Source organism: Dipodomys spectabilis, unplaced genomic scaffold (genome assembly GCF_019054845.1).
Source record: "Dipodomys spectabilis isolate Male_0828 unplaced genomic scaffold, ASM1905484v1 ptg000215l, whole genome shotgun sequence".
NCBI classification, from domain to species: Eukaryota; Metazoa; Chordata; class Mammalia; order Rodentia; family Heteromyidae; genus Dipodomys; species Dipodomys spectabilis.
The window spans coordinates 6,814,572-6,833,905 of NW_024870892.1; the positions used below are offsets into that span (position 1 = coordinate 6,814,572).

Genomic DNA, 19,334 nt, shown 5'->3' on the forward strand with positions numbered 1-19,334 from the left:
TCCCTGCAGCCGACTTCATACAACAAAGTACTGGAAACATGATACTAGAGTGGAAAAGAAGAAAAGGAAAGATTGTGTCAACAGATTCTTGCAGGCAAAATAAAACAAAACGCCAGACTTAGTAATCCCTTCCCATTCCTTCTCCTGATACCCTGATACTCTTATCAGCTCTGGAGAGAAACTGAACTTCAGCAACCAACTGGCTGTGTTTTGATTTTTAATTCAATTTATAAAGAGCAGCTTTAAAACAAAATGTTAGTACACTCTTAGAACATTGGTTTGTTCATTTGACAGTTTTTATATCTGCACCAATTGTTATTACAAAAATCAGAAAAGTAAAAACATTACAATGTTTGCACAGTGTAACCACTAGTAGACTAAAAACAAAAGCTAATTTCTATAAAAATCATAAACTTAATGCAGTTTATTAGGAGAAATTAAAAATTCCCCCAGTTAAATGGACATGTGTGTATATGTATATATAGTGAGAGAAAAAGTAGTATATATTTTAAAGCAGAAAACCTCAAAAAAGAAAAAAGAAAAAAAAGGTCAAAATAGGTTACTATTTTGACTAGATAGTTCCTACAAATAGTAATTTCCTTTACGTATCTGTGGTAAAAAGTCTCTATAGAGCCCAGGTAGGAAATGTGGAGTAAAAATAGCAAACCTGAGCTCACCAAGTGGAGCCTGCTCCTAAGGAAACCAAGGCAAGAGGTCTATTCCTTGAACAGGGGCACCCGGGAGCCCTCTACAACTAAAACCATCACGAGACAAGTTACAAAGTTTCTGTGAAAAGACTGTTGGAAAAAGACAAAAGTTCTTTCCTTGATATGGTTCACCGCAAGAAATCGTAAAGCTGCACCTTGCATAGGAAATAGCCGTGTGGTCACAAATGCTACAGGAGAGTAAAAAGCAAGCTTTCTAAAACAATGCCCATATGTAAACAGATGAATTATCGGGCGCCTCCTGGACTGACTGACTGCCCCAATCCATCAGGTACAATCCGGTTCACAAAAGAAAAACGGCCAATTTTGGTGACAGTATTAAAAAAAAGTGCATCTTACAAAGGGAGCGGCTTGCCTGTGGCGTGGCCTCCACACCAGGAAAGCTCTCCTCCACCAAGCAACGGGATGGATGGAAGCCTGCCTCTGCACAGCTGCCCTGTGCCTGGCCAGGGGTGCCTGCCGCCCTGCCACCCTCTCGCCAGCTCAGGAGCCGTGGTGCAGGTGCATGGCGCAGTCGTACCGCTGTTCCACCCGCACGCAGCTCGAATGCTCTAGCACACTGCTCAGCTCGGGGATGCTCTCGGCTGTATCCCCAAAGCCGTGGTAGTGGCCGTACTGCAAGCTGTCCCCGAGGTCCTCAGCCCAGGAAGGCCTGCTGGCCACACAGCTGCTCGGGCTCCCGTTCAGGTGCAGAGAGCCGCACATCTCAGGATTCACACGTGCCGTCTTCTCCAAGTCCTCAGTCCCATCAACAAGGACAGAGGCCAGCCCGCCTGGAAATGGCTGTCCTGGAATTGATCCATTGCTAACTCCGTTAGAGCCTGCTAGGCATGGGTCATTCCCGCTTTCCATCCCACTGGGCTGGGTCATGCAGGGGAAGTCCATATGTCCATTGATGACACATCCATTTGTCAATGTATTCGACGTGGAGCTACTGTTTCTCATATCTGCATTAAGAAATACACCTGTCATCAAAGCTCAGAACCAGATGGGGGAAAAGAAACTATACAATGTGTCATGGCTGCCACAACGGGTTAAGACATTTAGTTTCTTTTCTGTTGCTTTTTTTTTTTTTCTTCTATATAAACCAATGTCTTTTGTAAAGTTTAAAAGTACGCACAGGTAGATTTAAAAATAAAGCACGAGGGTAGTGTGTGCCTGGTATGATAGGAAAAATGTGTGTGTATGAAAAACTCCAAATACACAAGAGCCATCCAGTATGTTCTCTTTTTAATATGACTTCTGAAAAGCAGCTCTAAATTCACTGTGAAAAGGGTCCATCCACACGGGATGTAAAGCATTCTATGAGGTGAAAGCCAAACACAACACTGCTGCAGTACTTGAAGTGGGGAGGAGGAGGAGGAGGGAAAGGACAGTGAACAGGACAGGTGAATCAAGGCAGCTCCACCCCAGGACACCTCTAAAGCCTCTTTCCTCACAGTGCACACAGGAATTGTAAAGAGAACTGATTACGTGACTCCCAAACCCCAGACTCCCCCAAGGCTGATGCCAGCACCTCTCAATGCCTTGGACAAGAGCACAGTGCTGGCCATGCTGGCTAGGGCCTCATCTATCAGCTGTGGCATTTAACCCGCACAGACATCCTTTGGGACAGAGTTGTCCTACAAAAAAAAAAAAAGAAAGAAAGAAAGAAAAAAAGAAAAAAAAAACAACCCGGGCTAAGGAATTCACAAGTGTAGCTCTTGGTGGTGCTGGTGTTGGAGCTCAGGGCCTGGCCTTGTGCTTGCTGGTCTGGCCTGCCGCTGCTGAGTTGTGCTTCTGGTCCTGTTTCTCACCCTGTGTTTTTAGGACAGGGTCACCTCCTGCCTAGGTGTGCACCCAGGCCACAGTCTAGCTGTCACTGCCCTCATCACACCCAGCCCCTCCCCCACCTCCATGGGAAGGAAGGAGTCCTAAGAACTTGGCTGTCCAGAGCGGTTTCATAGGTCCACCCTCCCTAGGTTGGGATGGCAGACTGCACCATGGTGCCCAACTAGGGGCTGAGGAAGGGCTCTCCTGAACTCTCCTGCCTAGGCTGGCCTCAAACTGTGATTTTCCCATTCTCTGCCTCAACGTAGCTGAATTCGTAGGCATGGGCCACAGGTGCTCACCAGTAACATGAAATTTTATTTCATTTGTGTGAGGCTGTCCAGATAAGGCATGGTAGCAATACAGAAGAGCTCCGTTCTAGTAGCCTGTAAGAGGGCACATTGTGAACACTCTGACTTTCCTGATGGGGGTGTTTCCAAGAGCTTCCTTTCTATTCATCACTCCAAACCTGACAGAGGCCTCTGTGTCTTGGCAGACTTCCTGCCAAGAAACAGTCCAGCTGTTCACTGATCAACATTCCCTCCTGATCGTCTTGGCAATTTAAACAACAATCGCAACTTAATAACTGTTGTGCCTTTGCTAAAGATAATAGCGTTTTACCAAATTAAGTGATAGCTTTTCTACTTAAAAGTTAGGCTAGAAGACAAAGATTTCAAGAGCTAAATTACAAATATACTTTAAAATAAGAAAGCTATTCCCAGGGCAAAATGTATTACAGAAACAAAGTGCAAAGCACCTTTCCTAGTAGATGAAACTCCTAAGTGCGATGGCAGCTGTGGTGATCATCATTGAGTGTGCAGTTTACCACCACAAAGTAAGCAGATCTTTCTTTAATACCCAACTGAAATAAAACAAGTTTTACTGCTTCATTTGAATTCAAGGCCCTGACCTTGTCCTGGGACGCATAACCAGCTGAGGGTCAGAAGCAATGATGCTCTGGAGAGATGTGCAGCAGACTATCCCTAGATGGCGCTCTGCAGCTCACCTTTCCTCTGTTTTGAGCTGGCTGGCAAGGCCTTCCACACTTCCTGCCCACCTACAGGGCCACCCACAGCCACAGCCACCGTGTCCTCCAGGCAGCTGGGACACCACCAAGGAGCCGGTGAGGAGCAGGCACTGTCCTCTTGTAAGTCTTTCTGTGGCCCTCAAACGAGGAACATTCAAAATACAAAGGTATTATTTAAGAAGCTTTTTAAAAAGGTACTGTCTTAAAAAAATTTTTGGCCAGAAAATGCATATGAATATTTAAGGGACAACAGGCTGAGGCCTGTATCCCTTCTCTACAAAAGTAGGCAGCAGTTCCCGCAAACTGGGCACAGGACAGTTTCCTGTCTTCTCTGAGTGTACGGAACTGTGGTGGAAGACCAGGGCTGAGCTGACCAGGGCAGCCTGCTTGCTGGCCAGCTCAGTACCCCACCCTGCTGATCAACAGGGGTTGTTTCTGTCTGAGCATCCAGCCAAGCAGGCTTTAAGTTTTGGATTTCATCTTTAGTCAAGCAAATAGTCCCAAACTACAGGAAACACAGAGTTTCAATATACTATCTGATCAGAACAAGTGGAAAGTCACCCATTCTGTTTAGTTATTTGGCAGAAGGCTAGCCCTGCTTAGAACAACCCCATGGCTCCCAAAAGGAGCCCAGCATTTTCCACTCATTTTAATTTATGGAAATAGTGCTTTCATGTGGGCCTGGGAAACAAAACACAAGAGTTTTTACTCCTAATGAGAAACTTAGCATACTGAAATCCCTTTGTATAACAAAAAAAGAAAAGAAAAGAATTTAACATAAAGATACAACAAAACTTAAAAAAAAAAAGCCAAACTACTTCTCTGGTCACCTAGACAAAAGAGAATGGTAAAAGCATGAGCTAAACAGAGAAATCCTTAAAACATTCTAAGTGCTAAAGGAAACTTCTAAACATACGACGGATAGCTTGCATATGCTAAACATTTCACATGTACGATGCTTTGAAACTGCTCTGCACTTGAATGTCTTAGGGTGGGGGACCCCATTCTGGCACAGGGGCACACGTGTCAGGGCCACTGTGTCTACCGGGATCCATGTCTGCAGCAAGCTGCAGGGTCTTGTGTGGACACTGGCACTGGCAGCATTCAATACATTTGCCCCAAGGTGAGATCACAACACTAATACCGCAAACCCCATTAAAAATTAAGCAAGGCACATTAAGCGAAAGCTTGAATGAGGACAGCAAGACTGCACTTCCCTTTCTCACATCCACAGTATGCAGTAGCACTAATCTGTGAATCTATACGCCTGCCTAAGAGATGCGAATGACAGGATAACAGTTCTTAAAAGATACTGGACAACCAAGTGCAGACAAGTTTGAGAGAAAGTGCTGTCAGAAATAATATGCATACTGATTCTTGCAACGACAAGGGGTTTGCATTGCTGAAACAGTATATATTTCTATTTCTTTGGGTCCAACAGAACCACTCTCCCGTGGCTCGGTGTCTTCGACCACTGGGCTGTTGTTGCAGCTAACAGGAAACTGTCCACTCCCACCTGTTTCAGCGGCAAGCTCTCTATCAATGTGCATTTTGTCCGCGTCGTCTTCAAGCTCACCATTCACTAGTGGCATGACATAATCCAGGGTTGGAGCTGCACAGAAACAAAGACATTTTAGATAACTGTACAGCCAAGAAAGTCATACTGACAAAACTGAGCAGTATTGATGACTTTAAAGCTGTCAAGGAATCAATAAAGCAAAGGTCACTAATGAACTCTGGATACTAGGGAGAAATCATTTTCCACAATAAATTTTATGTCTTGAAACATGATTTCAATTAAAAGTCATAAATTCTAGAGCCCCTGCCTACATTTACTAGCCAGCAAATATTCGGACTGCCCTTTCAAGAACATCAAGAGGCTCTTTGGAGAACAATTTAAAACCACTGAAGAAACCATGTTCAAGTTTTAAAAAATTCACTAATTCCACTAACAAAAGGCATCAGACTGGATGCTGGTGGCTCACACCTATAATCCTAGTTACTCAGGAGGCTGAGACCTGAGTATAGAGGTTCAAAGCCAGCCTGGACAGAAAAGTCCCTTAGAGACTCATCTCCAATTAACCACTCAAAAACCGGAAGTGGCGCTGTGGCTCAAGTGGTGAAGAGCTGAGGGATAGCCCCCAGGCCCAGAGTTCAAGCCCCACAACCAAAAAAAGAAAAAAAAAAAAAGTTCAAAGCCAGCCCCCTAGCAGACAAATCCTGGAGACTCATATCTCTGATTAACCAGAAAAGAGCCAGAACTGGAGGCAGGTCTTAAGGGGTAAAGTGCCAGCTGGGAGTGAAAAAGCAGAGTAGGAGTACAAGGTCCTGGTTTCAAGCCCCAGTAGCAGCACAAAAAACCCCCCAGCAAACTACTTCAGCTGATAGCTACATGAATTACAACTCACCTCACTGAAGTCCCTGGAGCTGCCTTGCACCTCCTTTCCCTTTCACACATATCTAATTAATATAACAAGTGCATCTCTGATGCATTCCAGATTCTGAAATATTCAGAATTGTTTCTGGGCCAAAGAATACAAATAACTTGGAGCAATACATTTAAAAATAGAGAACTGAGCTGTGTGGCTTTAGTGATAATTTTAGAAGCACAAGTCACTAGCAACTGCTAGTCCTCTACTGTTCCCCAGAGACACCACGTAGAGAACCAGAACCCAATTATGAATGATCAGCATAAGGTAGAGGCAGAAACAGAGCAACGGGATTTCTAGAGCCGAGGAAAGGCATCTGAGCTGGGGTGAGGCCAGGCAGGTGCTCTGAAACCAGAGCTTCAGGCTTTCCACCCAGAGCTCTGGAATCTACCTTCACTGCCAACCTAGGATGCACTTCCCAAAGACCAGCAGCAGATGGGCCATTTGGGGCAGGGGGTGGGGAGGGGTAGGGGGAAGAGGTGGTGGTGGAGGAGGGCTATGTGTGACTCAGGGCTGGACAGCTCCTGCCAAGACGCTCCCAGCTGGAGCCACTTAGTGGCTCAGTATCTTTGTGTAACAAGGCAAGAGTTATTTTTGTCAGGTCACCCCTCTGAAAAGCAGGTTTAAAAAACACCTGACAGATTAGGATATGGGGGGGGGGGGGAGCCTCATGAAGCAGGGTGAGGTTTTTCTTTCTTCTCTGCATCCAGGGCCCAAGACAGTTCTAGGTCAAGTAAGGAGGGACACTCACTACCGAGGAGGCAGGGGACGGACAGGACAAACTATACTCGAATACCATGAAACCCTAAGAACCTCAGCTGCAGACAACACTCAAGTAGCTGGATACTCCCCAGCTACTTCCTGGGTTCAATCCCCAATGCCACTACATATATGGGGCTCTCCCACCCGTCCAAATGACCTCAGGCAGGACGGCTGTGGTGACTTGTGAACCAGGGCCCCACGGGGACACCTGAGGATACTCCGTGGAGTAATCCCAACATGGCAATGATTGGGATTGAGGCTCAATCTATAGCAAAACAAACCCCTAATGGGGGCCTCAGTTCAGTGGGTGCCTACGTTCTAAGGCGATTGTGAACACAGCAAGCAGGGCAAGAGTGGAAGGATCTCCAATTTCAGCAAGCAAGAAACCAGTGTGAGAACCTCTCAACACCTTCCTAGGGTCCCATTCTCCCCCTCCCCCCGCCAGCTCCTGAGCCTCTGTGCTGTGATCATCCCACCATCGCCTGTCTAGACACTTAGGCCCCGTGGTTTTATGTGGATAACCCCTCCTCCTTCCCAGTGAGAAATTGTTTTTTCCTATAGGTCATGGGGCTTGAACTCTGGGCCAGGCACTCACTTGAACCACAGCGCCACTTCTGGTTTTCTGGTAGTTAACTGGAAAGTCTCAGGGACTTTTCCTGCAGGGCTGGCTCTGGACCATGATCTTCAGATCCTAGCCTCCTGAGAAGCTAGGATTAGTATTAAGCCCTGAAAGTGCACTGGCCTCTCAAGGTCCAAAGCATTCCAGCTTTGGGCTCTGTCTGCCTCAACCACAGCACCTAGGGCATGCTCTCCATTAGCTCCCGAGCTGTGTCTGGGAAAGGAGGCTTGCAGGCATGTCAGGGGAGGTCTGCTCATTGCACTTAGGAAGGCCGCTCTCTCCCCACATCCTTTTGTTGACTCTAAAACCAGCTGCCTTTCCTGGAAACATTAGGGTAAGTACATCTTCCATTTGGGACGCCCGAGCAGGTACCATGGGAGGTCAGGCTTCCAGTGCCTGTGAGACGCGAATGCAGGATGGGCTCCTCCAACCAGGGTGGGTGTACAGGGCTACTCAATAGCCAAAAGGAGAACAAGATGGAAGCGCCAGTTGTCAGCAATCCTCTACAGCGAGATAGGAACTGGCAGGAGCATGAATAGAGGGTGTGGGGACTTCTCCAACTGAGAACAGGATGGTGGGCTGCACTGTAGAAATAATGTAACTGGACACCATGACCGCCCGCTGTAGCCTTGTCTGAATGCTGACCGTGGCAGAAGGGGGTATGTGGCCTAATACTCTACTGGCCTGCAGGGCACAGGGGCAGTGCAAGACTCACTGCCAGCACACGTGCAAATGCACTGGGGCCTATTTTAAGACCAAGTGTCTGACACTGCTACATGACGAAGCTGCTCGTTAGCCAGGTCACCGCTCCCAAGGCTTGCCGACAGTGCCACGTCCTTAGGGCCACAGGGCAGACAACCAAGTATGCCAAGGACTTCCCTGCAATGAACGAGAGATCAACCAGAACCACCTACTCCCTAAGCAGTGCCAGGCAGGTTGTCCCCCAACCCCAAGGCACTTTCTCTTCTCACGTGTGCAGGTAGCACTGGAGACACGAGCTACAGAGGCCTCAGCTTCCCTAAAGGAGCAAGCACACACCATGTCCCTTTCCATTTCCATCTGCCATTGTGAACCACAAGGGTGCTGACTTAAGCATCTGGGTTTTTGTCTTTTTTTGGGGCCCAGCTTTGGTTATATGTATAGGTCAGCCTGTCCTCAAACTACTCTGCCTCCAGCTCCCAAATACTGGGATTAAGGACCTTCACCACACCAGGCTTAAATGTCTACTTTTTCTTAGAAAGGTTCTATTGTTAACCAGCTCTCAAGGTTCAAAGCAAGGATCTTGGACTACAGGGTGGACCTTGTGTGGTGCCTGAACCTCTGCCAATGCTGGAACTCCAACAGCAGAGAGCTTAGGGGATACAAGAAAGGCTGAGAAGACAAAAGAGGGGCAGGTTCAAACACTGCAGAGAAGAGGTGGACATAAGGCACTGTGATCCTTACAGCGGAACGTGTGTGCTACAAAGCACGTCTCTAGGGCCATCACATTGAGAAAGCAGGAGGCACGCTCCCACTGCTGCTGAACTCTGAAAGCACCTGTCACGCGAATCTGAGAACACTAAGCCAGTGAGAAGCTAAAGTGGATTCTGTTCTAACAACTTGAAGGAATTTTAACTGTATACCTGCAAAGTATTTTCTTTTTGACATCTCATGTTAAGGCAACTAGTAAACGTCTGTTCTTTCCCAAACGGGCTGGTCCTGAGTTCTTTTTGATTTTGTGGTACTGGGATTGAACTTGGGGCGAAAGTGCTCTACCATTTGAGCCTCATCTCCAATCCTTTTGTTTTTCTTCAGATAAGCTTTCCAGCCAGTTTAGCTCAGGTTGTTCTCAAACTGAGGCACTCCTAGGCTCCGTGAAACAAGCTGCGACTTCAGAAATGGACTACCACAGCTAGACTATTTTTCTGATAGGAAGGGTGTAGCCAAACCTTGCCTGGGGTGCCCTTGAACCTAATCTATATCCTACCTCCACGAATCAAGTAGCTGGGGTTACAGGTATGGACTACCACAACCAGCCACAACTTTTCTGTGTGTGTTCAAGAGTTATTAAGAATACAAAAAGGACATTCTTTTTTTTTTTAAATTGTAAAAAGGAGATTCTTTATTCCTGTTCAATGCATTCTGAAACAAAGTGTACTGGGAAACTTTGCAGGGCTGGTTTAAAATTACATCACAATACTGCAGATGTCTTTCCTAAAAAAAAATGTCTTTTCATTAACTATGGAGTCTCTACATCAACTGCATACATTGGTGGTCCTGCTCCCATGACATCTACTCAAGGCAGTGGCTTCCAGTTAGAGCACAGAGGGCTCCTGGCCTGGACCACCAAAGGAATCCACCACAGAAGAGATGGGATCTGAGTTTCAAGGAGTACCTATGTGCAATGTGTATTGCATTTGCTTACCCTGGAACACTAACAAACCCAAATCAATGGCTATGGAAGAGGTAAGTAGCTGTTTTGTGGTTCTGTGGTCCTAATGTGAACGGCTGATAAACAGAGGAGGACACACACTGGCTAACTTGCACCACAGTATGGGCAAACCCCATACTGGGGGAACATGACCCCCACTCTTCATCAAAACCATTACTCAAGGAACTTGAGATTTTATCACCACTACCCCCAAGCTGTGCCCACACTGGCTGTCTCCATTCTAACCAGACTGTACCTGGGACTTGAGTAACTTTACGCAAGTTTATTTTATACTCAAGGCAATCAGCTGTTCACTTATGATGATTTATAGCACTTCATTTCCCAAGGGAAAACAGCCCCATATTACAATGCTTGAAAGCTACTGAACACACATAGATACTGTTTCTATAGAAAAGTGGGAACATGTCTCCAAGTTCAAAACAAAAGCATATTTTATTATTTTTTGGGGGGGTCCGGTCGTGGGGCCTAAACTCTGGGCCTGGGAGCTGTCCTTCAGCTTTTCAGCTCAAGGCTAGCACTCTACCACTTGAGCCACAGCGCCACTTCTGGCTTTTTTCTTTTTGCTTATGTGGTGCTGAGGAATCGAACCCAGGGCCTCATGCATGCAAGGCAAGTGCTCTACCACTGAGCCACCTTCCCAGCCCCCAAACCATATTTTATAAGAATCCCTTTAAGAGCTGGCTTAGCCAGAAAAATTTGAGGGATTGCTTTTTTTTTGGTCTATAATGGGGCTTTAACTCTGGGCCTGGGTGCTGTCCCTCAGCTCTTCAGCTCAAAGCTAGCGCTCTACCACTTGAACCAGTGCCACTTCCAGTTTTCTGAGTGGTTTATTGGAGATAAGAGGCTCGGGGCTGGGAAGGTGGATCAGTGGTAGAGTGCTTGCCTTGCATGCATGAAGCCCTGGGTTCGATTCCTCAGCACTGCATAAGCAAAAAGAAAAAAGCCGGAAGTGGCACTGTGGCTCAAGTGGTAGAGTGCTAGCCTTGAGCTGAAGAGCTGAGGGACAGTTCCCAGGCCCAGAGTTCAGGCCCCACAACCGGAAACCCCTTCCCCCCCAAAAAAAGGAGTCTCACAGACTTTTCTGCCTGGGCTGGCTTTGAACCATGATCCTGAGATCTCAGCCTCTTGAGTAGCTAGGATTACAGGCGTGAGCCACCAGCGCCTGGCGAAGTATTGCTTTTATGACTATAAATTCTATACCTTAAATCATTACATATGATTCTCAGATTGCAGGACAAAACAGACTTAAATAAAGTCCGAACTATGTATCTATTCTTGGTCAGTATTACCCAGGGGCTGGTAAATTAAATTCAAGGTCTTGTGCTTGCTCAGCTTACTTGCTTGGGTTGTCGTTCTGAATCATGCCTCCAGTTTTGTGGTGATTATTTTAGAGATAAGAATACCTCAGACTTTCTGTAGGCTGGCTTCCAAGTCTAGTTAGGATTATATATGATATCTGGCTAAAAAATTTTTGAAATAAGTGGAGAAAGAAAAAAAAGACCAACTTCCACTCTTGTAATATATATATATACACACATACATATATATTTATATATATACTATATATGTATACGTATGTATGTCAATCGTGGGGCTTGAACTCTGGGCCTGGGCGCTGTCCCTGGGCTCTTCAGCTCAAGGCTAGCGCTCTACCACTTGAACCAAAGCACTCACTGCTTCATACATGTGAGGCAAGCATTCTACCACTGAGCTACCTTCCCAGTCCTCCTGTAATATTTTTATACGTAAAATTATTTTAAAAGTATCTTTATATGCATGAATGGGTATTCTTAGTTTTACTCTGGCATGAGGATAAAAAAGTTTAACAAAGTGACTAAAGTCGAGACAGCAAAACTTCCTTCCATCCATTTAATCAGAAAATCAAACAAAAAGTAGTAATTATAATGCAAAGAAGCAACCTGTTTTGAATTGTGAAGTACAAGGCTGGTCTGAGGATGGACAAAACTATCTAAACCAAGACACTCAGGACATGTGTAACTGGGGATGCAGATGTTCTGGTGAGCACCATGCAGCACCTGACAGTGAGAACAGCAGGAGAAAGAACACAAACACCCAGCTGCTCAAAACACACAAGTGCATAAGGGTCACACCCAAGGGCTCTGATCCACACGAGGTACTGAAGTATGAGCAATGCTAGGAGATCAGTTACTAAGTCGCAATGAGCAGACAAATCAGGGACAGGAAGGAACAGCTGCAAGTCGTGTATCATGGCACGAAGACACCCTTCCTTGAAGCGCACAGAAACTCATGCTCCAGAATGTGCATCCCTAAACAGTTGTTTGCCATTTCATCCCGAGAGGACAAGCTAGGCTGGACCACACATTGTTTCTGTATGAGCACCCTCAGGCTGAACACAAAGATGGCCTGAGTGGGAAGGACTCGTGGTGAGTTGGATGTGGTAACTGAACCTCTACCACTGTACCCAACAGTCAACTAGAAATCAGCAGGACCTCAGCCAAATCTGTGCAGTGATAAGGTTTAGGTGACTTAAGGAATCCCTAAGAAATACTTTTCAGAATACTTAAGCAATAAGAAATTGGCAAATTCAACTGACATTAAAACCTCTGAGATTAGTTTAAAATATTCCTTAGGGTCTAGTATTTCTGAATCTAATTTAAAAAATCCAATTAGTGAGACCTTTTAAAGACACAATTTAAGCCGGGCGCTGGTGGCTCACGCCTGTAATCCTAGCTACTCAGGAGGCTGAGATCTGAGGATTGCGGTTCAAAGCCAGCCCGGGCAGGAAAGACCGTGAGACTCCTATCTCCAATAAACCACCAGAAAACCGGAAGTGGCGCTGTAGCTCAAGTGGTAGAGCGCTCGCCTTGAGCTGAAGAGCTGAGGGACAGCGCCCAGGCCCAGAGTTCAAGCCCCACGACCGACAAAAAAAAAAAAAAAAAAAAAAGACACAATTTAAATTTAACAAGGGAAAACAAAGCATCAACCACTTTGAAAGGATACTTATAACACCGCAATGTACAATTGATACATGACGGTACAAAAAGGCCAACACTAAATACCATCTCACTATATTAACCAGGCATTAAGTGAAACTGCAAACTTTTTAAAAGTAGATGCTTCTTTTGGATGATATTGGAGTTTGAACTCTGGGCCTGGTGGTTGCTAGACAGGTGCTCTTACTGTATGAGCCATATGTCCAGCTTTTTCTTCTGGTTATTTTTTAGATAGTGTCTGTGGGGCTTGAACTCTGGACTCTTCAACTCAAGGCTAACACTCTACCACTTGAGCCACCGTGCCACTTCATTTTCAGGTGATTAACTGGAGATAAGAGTCTCATGGGCCCTTTTCAACCACGATCCTCAGATCGTAGCCTCCTGAGTAGCTAGGATTATGGCATGTCCTAACTTTTTATTGATACAGGATCTTGTGACATTTTTGCCCGGTCTTGCCTTGAACTACAACACTCTTGTGACCTCTGTCCTCCAACTAGTCAAAATAGATGCTTTAAAAGGCTTTTTTTTTTTTTGTCATTGGTCCAGGGGCTTGAACTCAGGGTCTGGGTGCTATCCCTAAGCTTCTTTTTTTTTGTCAGTTGTGGGGCTTGAACTCTGGGCCTGGGCGCTGTCCCTCAGCTCTTCAGCTCAAGGTGAGCGCTCTACCACTTGAGCTACAGTACCACTTACGGTTTTCTGGTGGTTTATTGGAGATAGGAGTCTCACGGTCTCTCCTGCCCGGGCTGGCTTTGAACCGCGATCCTCAGATCTCAGCCTCCTAAGTAGCTAGGATTACAGGCGTGAGCCACAGCGCCCGGCTATCCCTAAGCTTCTATCCCCAAGGATAGTGCTCTATCACTTGAGCCACAGGTCCCCTTTTGGATTTTGGTAGTTAATTGGGCGTTTAGAGTTTCATTTTCTTGCATAGAGGGGACTTAAACCACCATCTTCAGATCTCAGCCTCCTGAGTAGCTAGGATTATAGGTATGAGCCATCAGCACCCAGCTTAAAAGGGATTTTAATATACATTTATTTATTTATTTATTTATTGTTGGTTGTGTGGCCTGAACTCTGGGCCTGGGCGCTGTTCCCCAGCTCTTCAGCTCAAAGCTAGCGCTATAGCACTTGAACCACAGTGCCACTTCCAGCCTTTTTTGCCTATGTGTTACTGAGGAATCGAACCCAGAGCCTCATGCATAAAGGCCTGCACTCTATCACTGAGCTACCTTCCCAGCACCAAATTTACACTAGAATGTGGTACAAATGACAGTGGACACTTCATTAAGAAAAAAAATCAGCCGGGCGCTGGTGGCTCATGCCTGTAATCCTAGCTACTCAGGAGGCTGAGATCTGAGGATCGCGGTTCAAAGCCAGCCTGGGCAGGAGAGACCGTGAGACTCCTATCTCCAATAAACCACCAGAAAACCAGAAGTGGCGCTGTAGCTCAAGTGGTAGAGCGCTCGCCTTGAGCTGAAGAGCTGAGGGACAGCGCCCAGGCCCAGAGTTCAAGCCCCACGACCGACAAAAAAAAAAAAAGAAAAAAGAAAAAAAATCATCCTGAAATCTACTCATACTTGCTTCATGACTTTCATGTCTTTTCTAGAAATTATTAGGCCTGTAACTTAAAATGTTGATGAACTATTGCATTTAAATTCACACACAATCATATATATGCAAACTTCTACAAAAAGTGACATAGTCACAAGGAATTCTTAGTGGTGAGATTTACAAACACGGCTTCACAGTAAAGGTTACGGTGAGTGAGGCTGGCGCTGGGTCCAATATCTACCTGTCTACTTTGACTGCATTTCTTTTAAGACCGAGGGACACAACTAGTGACCACCCTAAGCAAGTCACGCCAGAGTCTGTGATTTCAGCCAATTTCACACTCATGGGTCCCTGTCCCTAGATGCTCTGGTTAAGCCAGACACTGACCCCTGGCTGAGGGGATTTATAAGCAAGCAGAGGCAGTTTAGACGTGCCTCTGGCTGGGAGTCTGACGTGCAGGCACTGGCAGTCTGTCTGTGGGAGACTCTCCATCTTAAGAGTGACCAGTGGATGCTACTACGCAAAACTCCAAAACTGTTTTTAAGAAAAACCACCTTACTTACCCAAATTCCTCAACTTCAAGTTAATAAATGAATTTGCAATACATAAGACACAGGGACGAGACCAGGTCACACCCTGTGCCTGTGGTGACATGACAGAAAAAGTAGGAAAAGAACTTTTATTCTCAGATCATTGGCAATTTTTATAAGCTCAGGAACAGTCCAAAGAAATTCTAAAGAAAAAAATCAGGCTTGGTGGCAGACTTCTTTTTTAATAGTTGCATTTTTTAACAATTCCAATGAAGAAAGCACATGTGGGTGGCACCCCGCCAGCCTTCATCCTCACAGTGGCCACACGGACAGTTCTCCACCTTGGCACGCATGACTTGCTGCAAGATGCCCACAGCCATGAAAGGAGACTTGCTAAGGTGGCAGCCCCTGCTCTGTCCCACCCCAAGTGGTCTCACCTCCAGTTCTAGCTTTCTTCACTCCTGAAGACGCCACATCTTCCAGACATCGTTTTCGATTTGTTCCCACATTAACGCAATCGGGAAACACGTTCTCATGACTCCCACTCAGAGTGCCATTATGATAGAAACGGCTCAGATGGTGGTTCCGGAGGCTCAAGAGAAACTGGGTGCACTCCCGGAAACCCTGGGTTTGGGCAATGTCTGCTGCTGTCAGGCCACTGGCATTTCTCAGGCTGCACAACACAAAAACACTGAATTAAACCCCACTGGCATCGAGTCGGTCTCTGCTCCCACTGAACTGACTATCTATCTGAGGTGATATGGAAAAGCCAGTCAATTTACAGAAAATCCTCGTTAGGGGAGCAGTTAATCACCCTGGCTCCCTAACTATCTTCTCTAATACATACGTGATTTCTAAGCAAGATTTTGGGAGATATTAATTTAAAAATCAAGACACTAAATTTAAAAAGGCATCTTCCTATTTAACTTCTCAAAATCACATCTTAAATTAGTCTGAAGAATCTAAATTTAAACTACTTCAGACTTCACCTAAAACTGAACTCTATATTATCCTTTAGCTTGAGTAAATCATAACAAACAAACATACACTAGCATTGTCCGTGGCATTTATAGCAAGTGGCTTCTTTCAAACAAAGTCTTGGCTTAGCAACGAGTCAGGGTTCAGCTGACATGTGGCACTGTAAGCAGAGGTCTGGGGCTCTCTGGTATCACAATGATCTACCATCAAGTGGAGTCACTATCTGGAAAGCTGCATTTCATTCGGCCTTTGGGGCCTTGTGCAGGGAATCTGCAGGAGTATTACCTGCTGACCTCTTGGGGTATGTGTGGACATTTGCTTTCAACAGCCTGTAACACTGACTTTGGAACCCATCTCCTGGGCTGACACCCTACTTTCCTTTTGTCCAGTAACACTAAGAGGTAAAGACCTCATGTCTTCTGTCATACTGAGACTCATCAAGTAGGAAGTGTTGGAGGAACTTTCGTGACAGAGCTGAATAACGTATGAAGCAATCAGCCAAACGTGTAAATGTGAGAAGACTAAGACTGAAAGTGAGGCAGCATTATGCACCTGTAACTCCTCTGTACACCACCTTTATGATAACAATCAAAAAATTAAAAATGGGGAAGCCTCAAAATTCCAAATAAAGTTTCATTACATTTAAAAAAGAAAGTGAGGCAACAAAAGCAGCTCCATATTAAAGTCCCCTGTGGACAAGAGGGGACAGGGCTTTCCCATGAACTTATCCCATGACAACCACAGACTGATAAACAGGAACTAGAGCGGTGCTGAACAGCAAAGACAGCTTCCAGACCTCTTCAGCCAGCCAGGCCACAGGCCCAGCCAAGATGCGGTCAAATGAAGGCCTCCTTAGTGCCCCAGACAAAACCAACCCAACCCTGAGCGTTTGTGCTTTGTGGGGTTACTGCTAAGGCAAAAAAACAATCTGAGAGCAAAACTACACATTCAGGGACAAAAGTTTTTATTTTAAACGGTTAGGTATATCCTTTTAAATTCATATATTTATTAAGTTTTATATTCATATTTCCAAGCTGACCTAAAGCTCTAGCCTCAGAAATAAAAAAAAAAAAATTATGGGTATTTGGACATTCGTTCTCTAAACATGTCTACTCTGAAAGCCTCAGATAAAGAAATGCAGTATATAATTGGAAGAAAAACCCAAGTCCAATTTAATGAGACATAAAATAAGACTTGAGAGTCACAGTAATTTGACAAAAATTTGTTTATAAGTAAAAGGTAATTATGTATTGGATTGTTAGGAACTAAAATTAACATTTTGCTTTTCCTAAGACTTTATGGTTGTGAATTCTGACAAATAGTCTGTCATAGCACCATTTCAACTTTCACAAATTAAACCACCAAAATGAACTACATACACTGTTCCAGCACAAGGACCTACTTGTTACTGAGTGGACACAAGCCCTGCATGGCTCTCAGTTCACAGTAGGGCGACTTCCACAAAACTGCACCGGCATCATCAACCAGAGTGAAGACGGTCTAGACTAGCCTACTCTGCCAAACACAAGCTCTGTGTAAAAGTCCATGAACTCCTGACTTAGAAGAGACAGGGAAGAGAAGCAAAGTTCATAAAATCATCATTTCTGAGCCAAGTCCTGGGTCTCGCTCTCTTAACATCGAAGAATATAGAGTGGAGTAGAGTCAGGAGAGACAGGAGCGCTAGAGAGGTGTCTCCTCAGATATGAGCACTAACGACAGCTGATGGGAAAAGTGCTCTTCAGTGGGTGGCAGAGTAAACTACCCAGCACTAAGCTTTCGATTTCAATCTGAATGACTATTCAGGGAGAAGAGGCGTGACTGGCAGGCAATGTGCAGACTGCCAGACACACCCAAGCCCGCTGGCAGGCTCCAGATCTCACCTGACTGCCCACTAAAATTACAATTATTGGCACATCACACTTGAATTAGAACCAACCCTACTTCTGGGTGGTTCTGGCACTGTTTTCTAAATTTATTTTAACTAAAAGAAGAGCTCAGAAGAAATGGACAACTCATGCCATGCTTCCCAGTGCAGAGACTACATGAATAAGCAAGACCAGCCAACAGGACAAAGCTCTGGGTTGGCCGCATCTGCCCACCCTAGGAATCAGAAGGGAGTTTGAAACTGGATGGGAGAATGTTGAAGTGTGTGGTATAAATGAAGTTGTGCACACTGTATTTTTAGACTTTATCTTTACACGACATACTCTCTGAATTTAGGTCTGAAGTGTGATTCCCCTGGGCACAGGCTGTGACTGCCATACAGGTTTACCTCTGTCCACATGTGACAACCAAGGAGTGTACTACCAAGTCACACGAGAGCCCTGCTCTGCCCTCTGGTCCAACATCCACCTGAGACATCTTGAAAATGGATAGCCATTTCAAAGAAGTAAAAAAACAAAAAACAAAAAAAAAAACCAAGTTAATGTTTAAAGGGATTCTAGTTGTGTGAAGTTTAAAAAATTCTGCTGTGCCTCCTGAGGAAACTCACGCTACTGTCTGTCAGACGCATCCTCAGTGGGCACCCAGTCTCCTAACCCTTCCTATACTAGTCTGTTCAATTGTCTCTCTGTGTGCTGGGGTCAAACGTACGACTTCATGTAAGTAAATGTTCTGCAACTGGGCCATACCTAGCCCTCTGGCTGGTCTTTGAAATACCAGCACCTGAGAAGACAGAACAATCTTCATTATGAATTTAGTATTCTGTCAGACAGACTAGCAGAAAGGAATCAAACTGTAGTAATATTCTGAAGGCAGTATGTAAATTTTACTGTACCTAAGAAGTCCTCCAAGGGAACTTGAGAATGAACTAGCTCCATGCTGAGGTCAGCTGTGTCCTCCTGGGTGTCCACTTACAGTGCCACAATGCCAGGACCGAGAAGCCATTTGATCAGAGCAGATTAGGAAACAGTTTTTAGAATCTGAGGCATCTTACCACCCTCAGAATGTTTTCTTTTTCTTAATGCCATGTGACAATAAAAGATAACCACAATGTTTACATAAATAAAATTTCTGTTAAAATTCTGATCTCAATTTAGCTATTGTTAGTTTACAAATAAAAAGGTAGATATCATAAATTAGGGTAAGCAAAGCATGCAAATCTAAAGAATCTATATCTGAATTCCTAGATTAGCATTAAAACCAATCACCGCAACAAATACCTCAACAGTATGCCTTGTGTGCAGAAAGGAAGCGATACTGAACATTCAATGCCACAACCGTAAGGTTTCGGAGAAGCACCTGTGGCAGTTTCAGCAGTTTCTATAGGAATGCTCCCCCTTTCTAGGGTTACTTGAAAAAATCAAGTCAATTCGAATTACGCAGCTGTAAAACATTGACATGTGTGGTTTTTACAGATTCAGAATCTTCTGCGTGACGTAAACGGGCAATGGTTTATACACAGGAAACTTAAATAATACGGGATCACATTTGCAGGCAACATTTGGATTAAAGATACATACACACACGAGTTGCAGAAGCAGTCATGGAGCTAGGCCGCTG

The 19,334-nt window shown here is 45.1% G+C and overlaps 1 protein-coding gene across 1 annotated transcript in view; it reads right to left on the reverse strand.

Moving 5' to 3' along the window:
• Positions 1 to 204: 204 nt before the first annotated feature.
• Ankrd10 (ankyrin repeat domain 10) overlaps positions 205 to 19,334 on the reverse strand; it is a 31,880-nt gene continuing 12,750 nt past the window's right edge. Inside the window, exons 4-6 of the mRNA XM_042697255.1 lie at positions 15,293 to 15,528; positions 5,078 to 5,173; positions 205 to 1,672 (exon numbers count right to left, since the gene is read on the reverse strand). Coding sequence (XP_042553189.1) covers positions 1,209 to 1,672; positions 5,078 to 5,173; positions 15,293 to 15,528 — 796 coding nt within the window. The 3' untranslated portion in view covers positions 205 to 1,208. The remainder of the gene's footprint in view (positions 1,673 to 5,077; positions 5,174 to 15,292; positions 15,529 to 19,334) is intronic.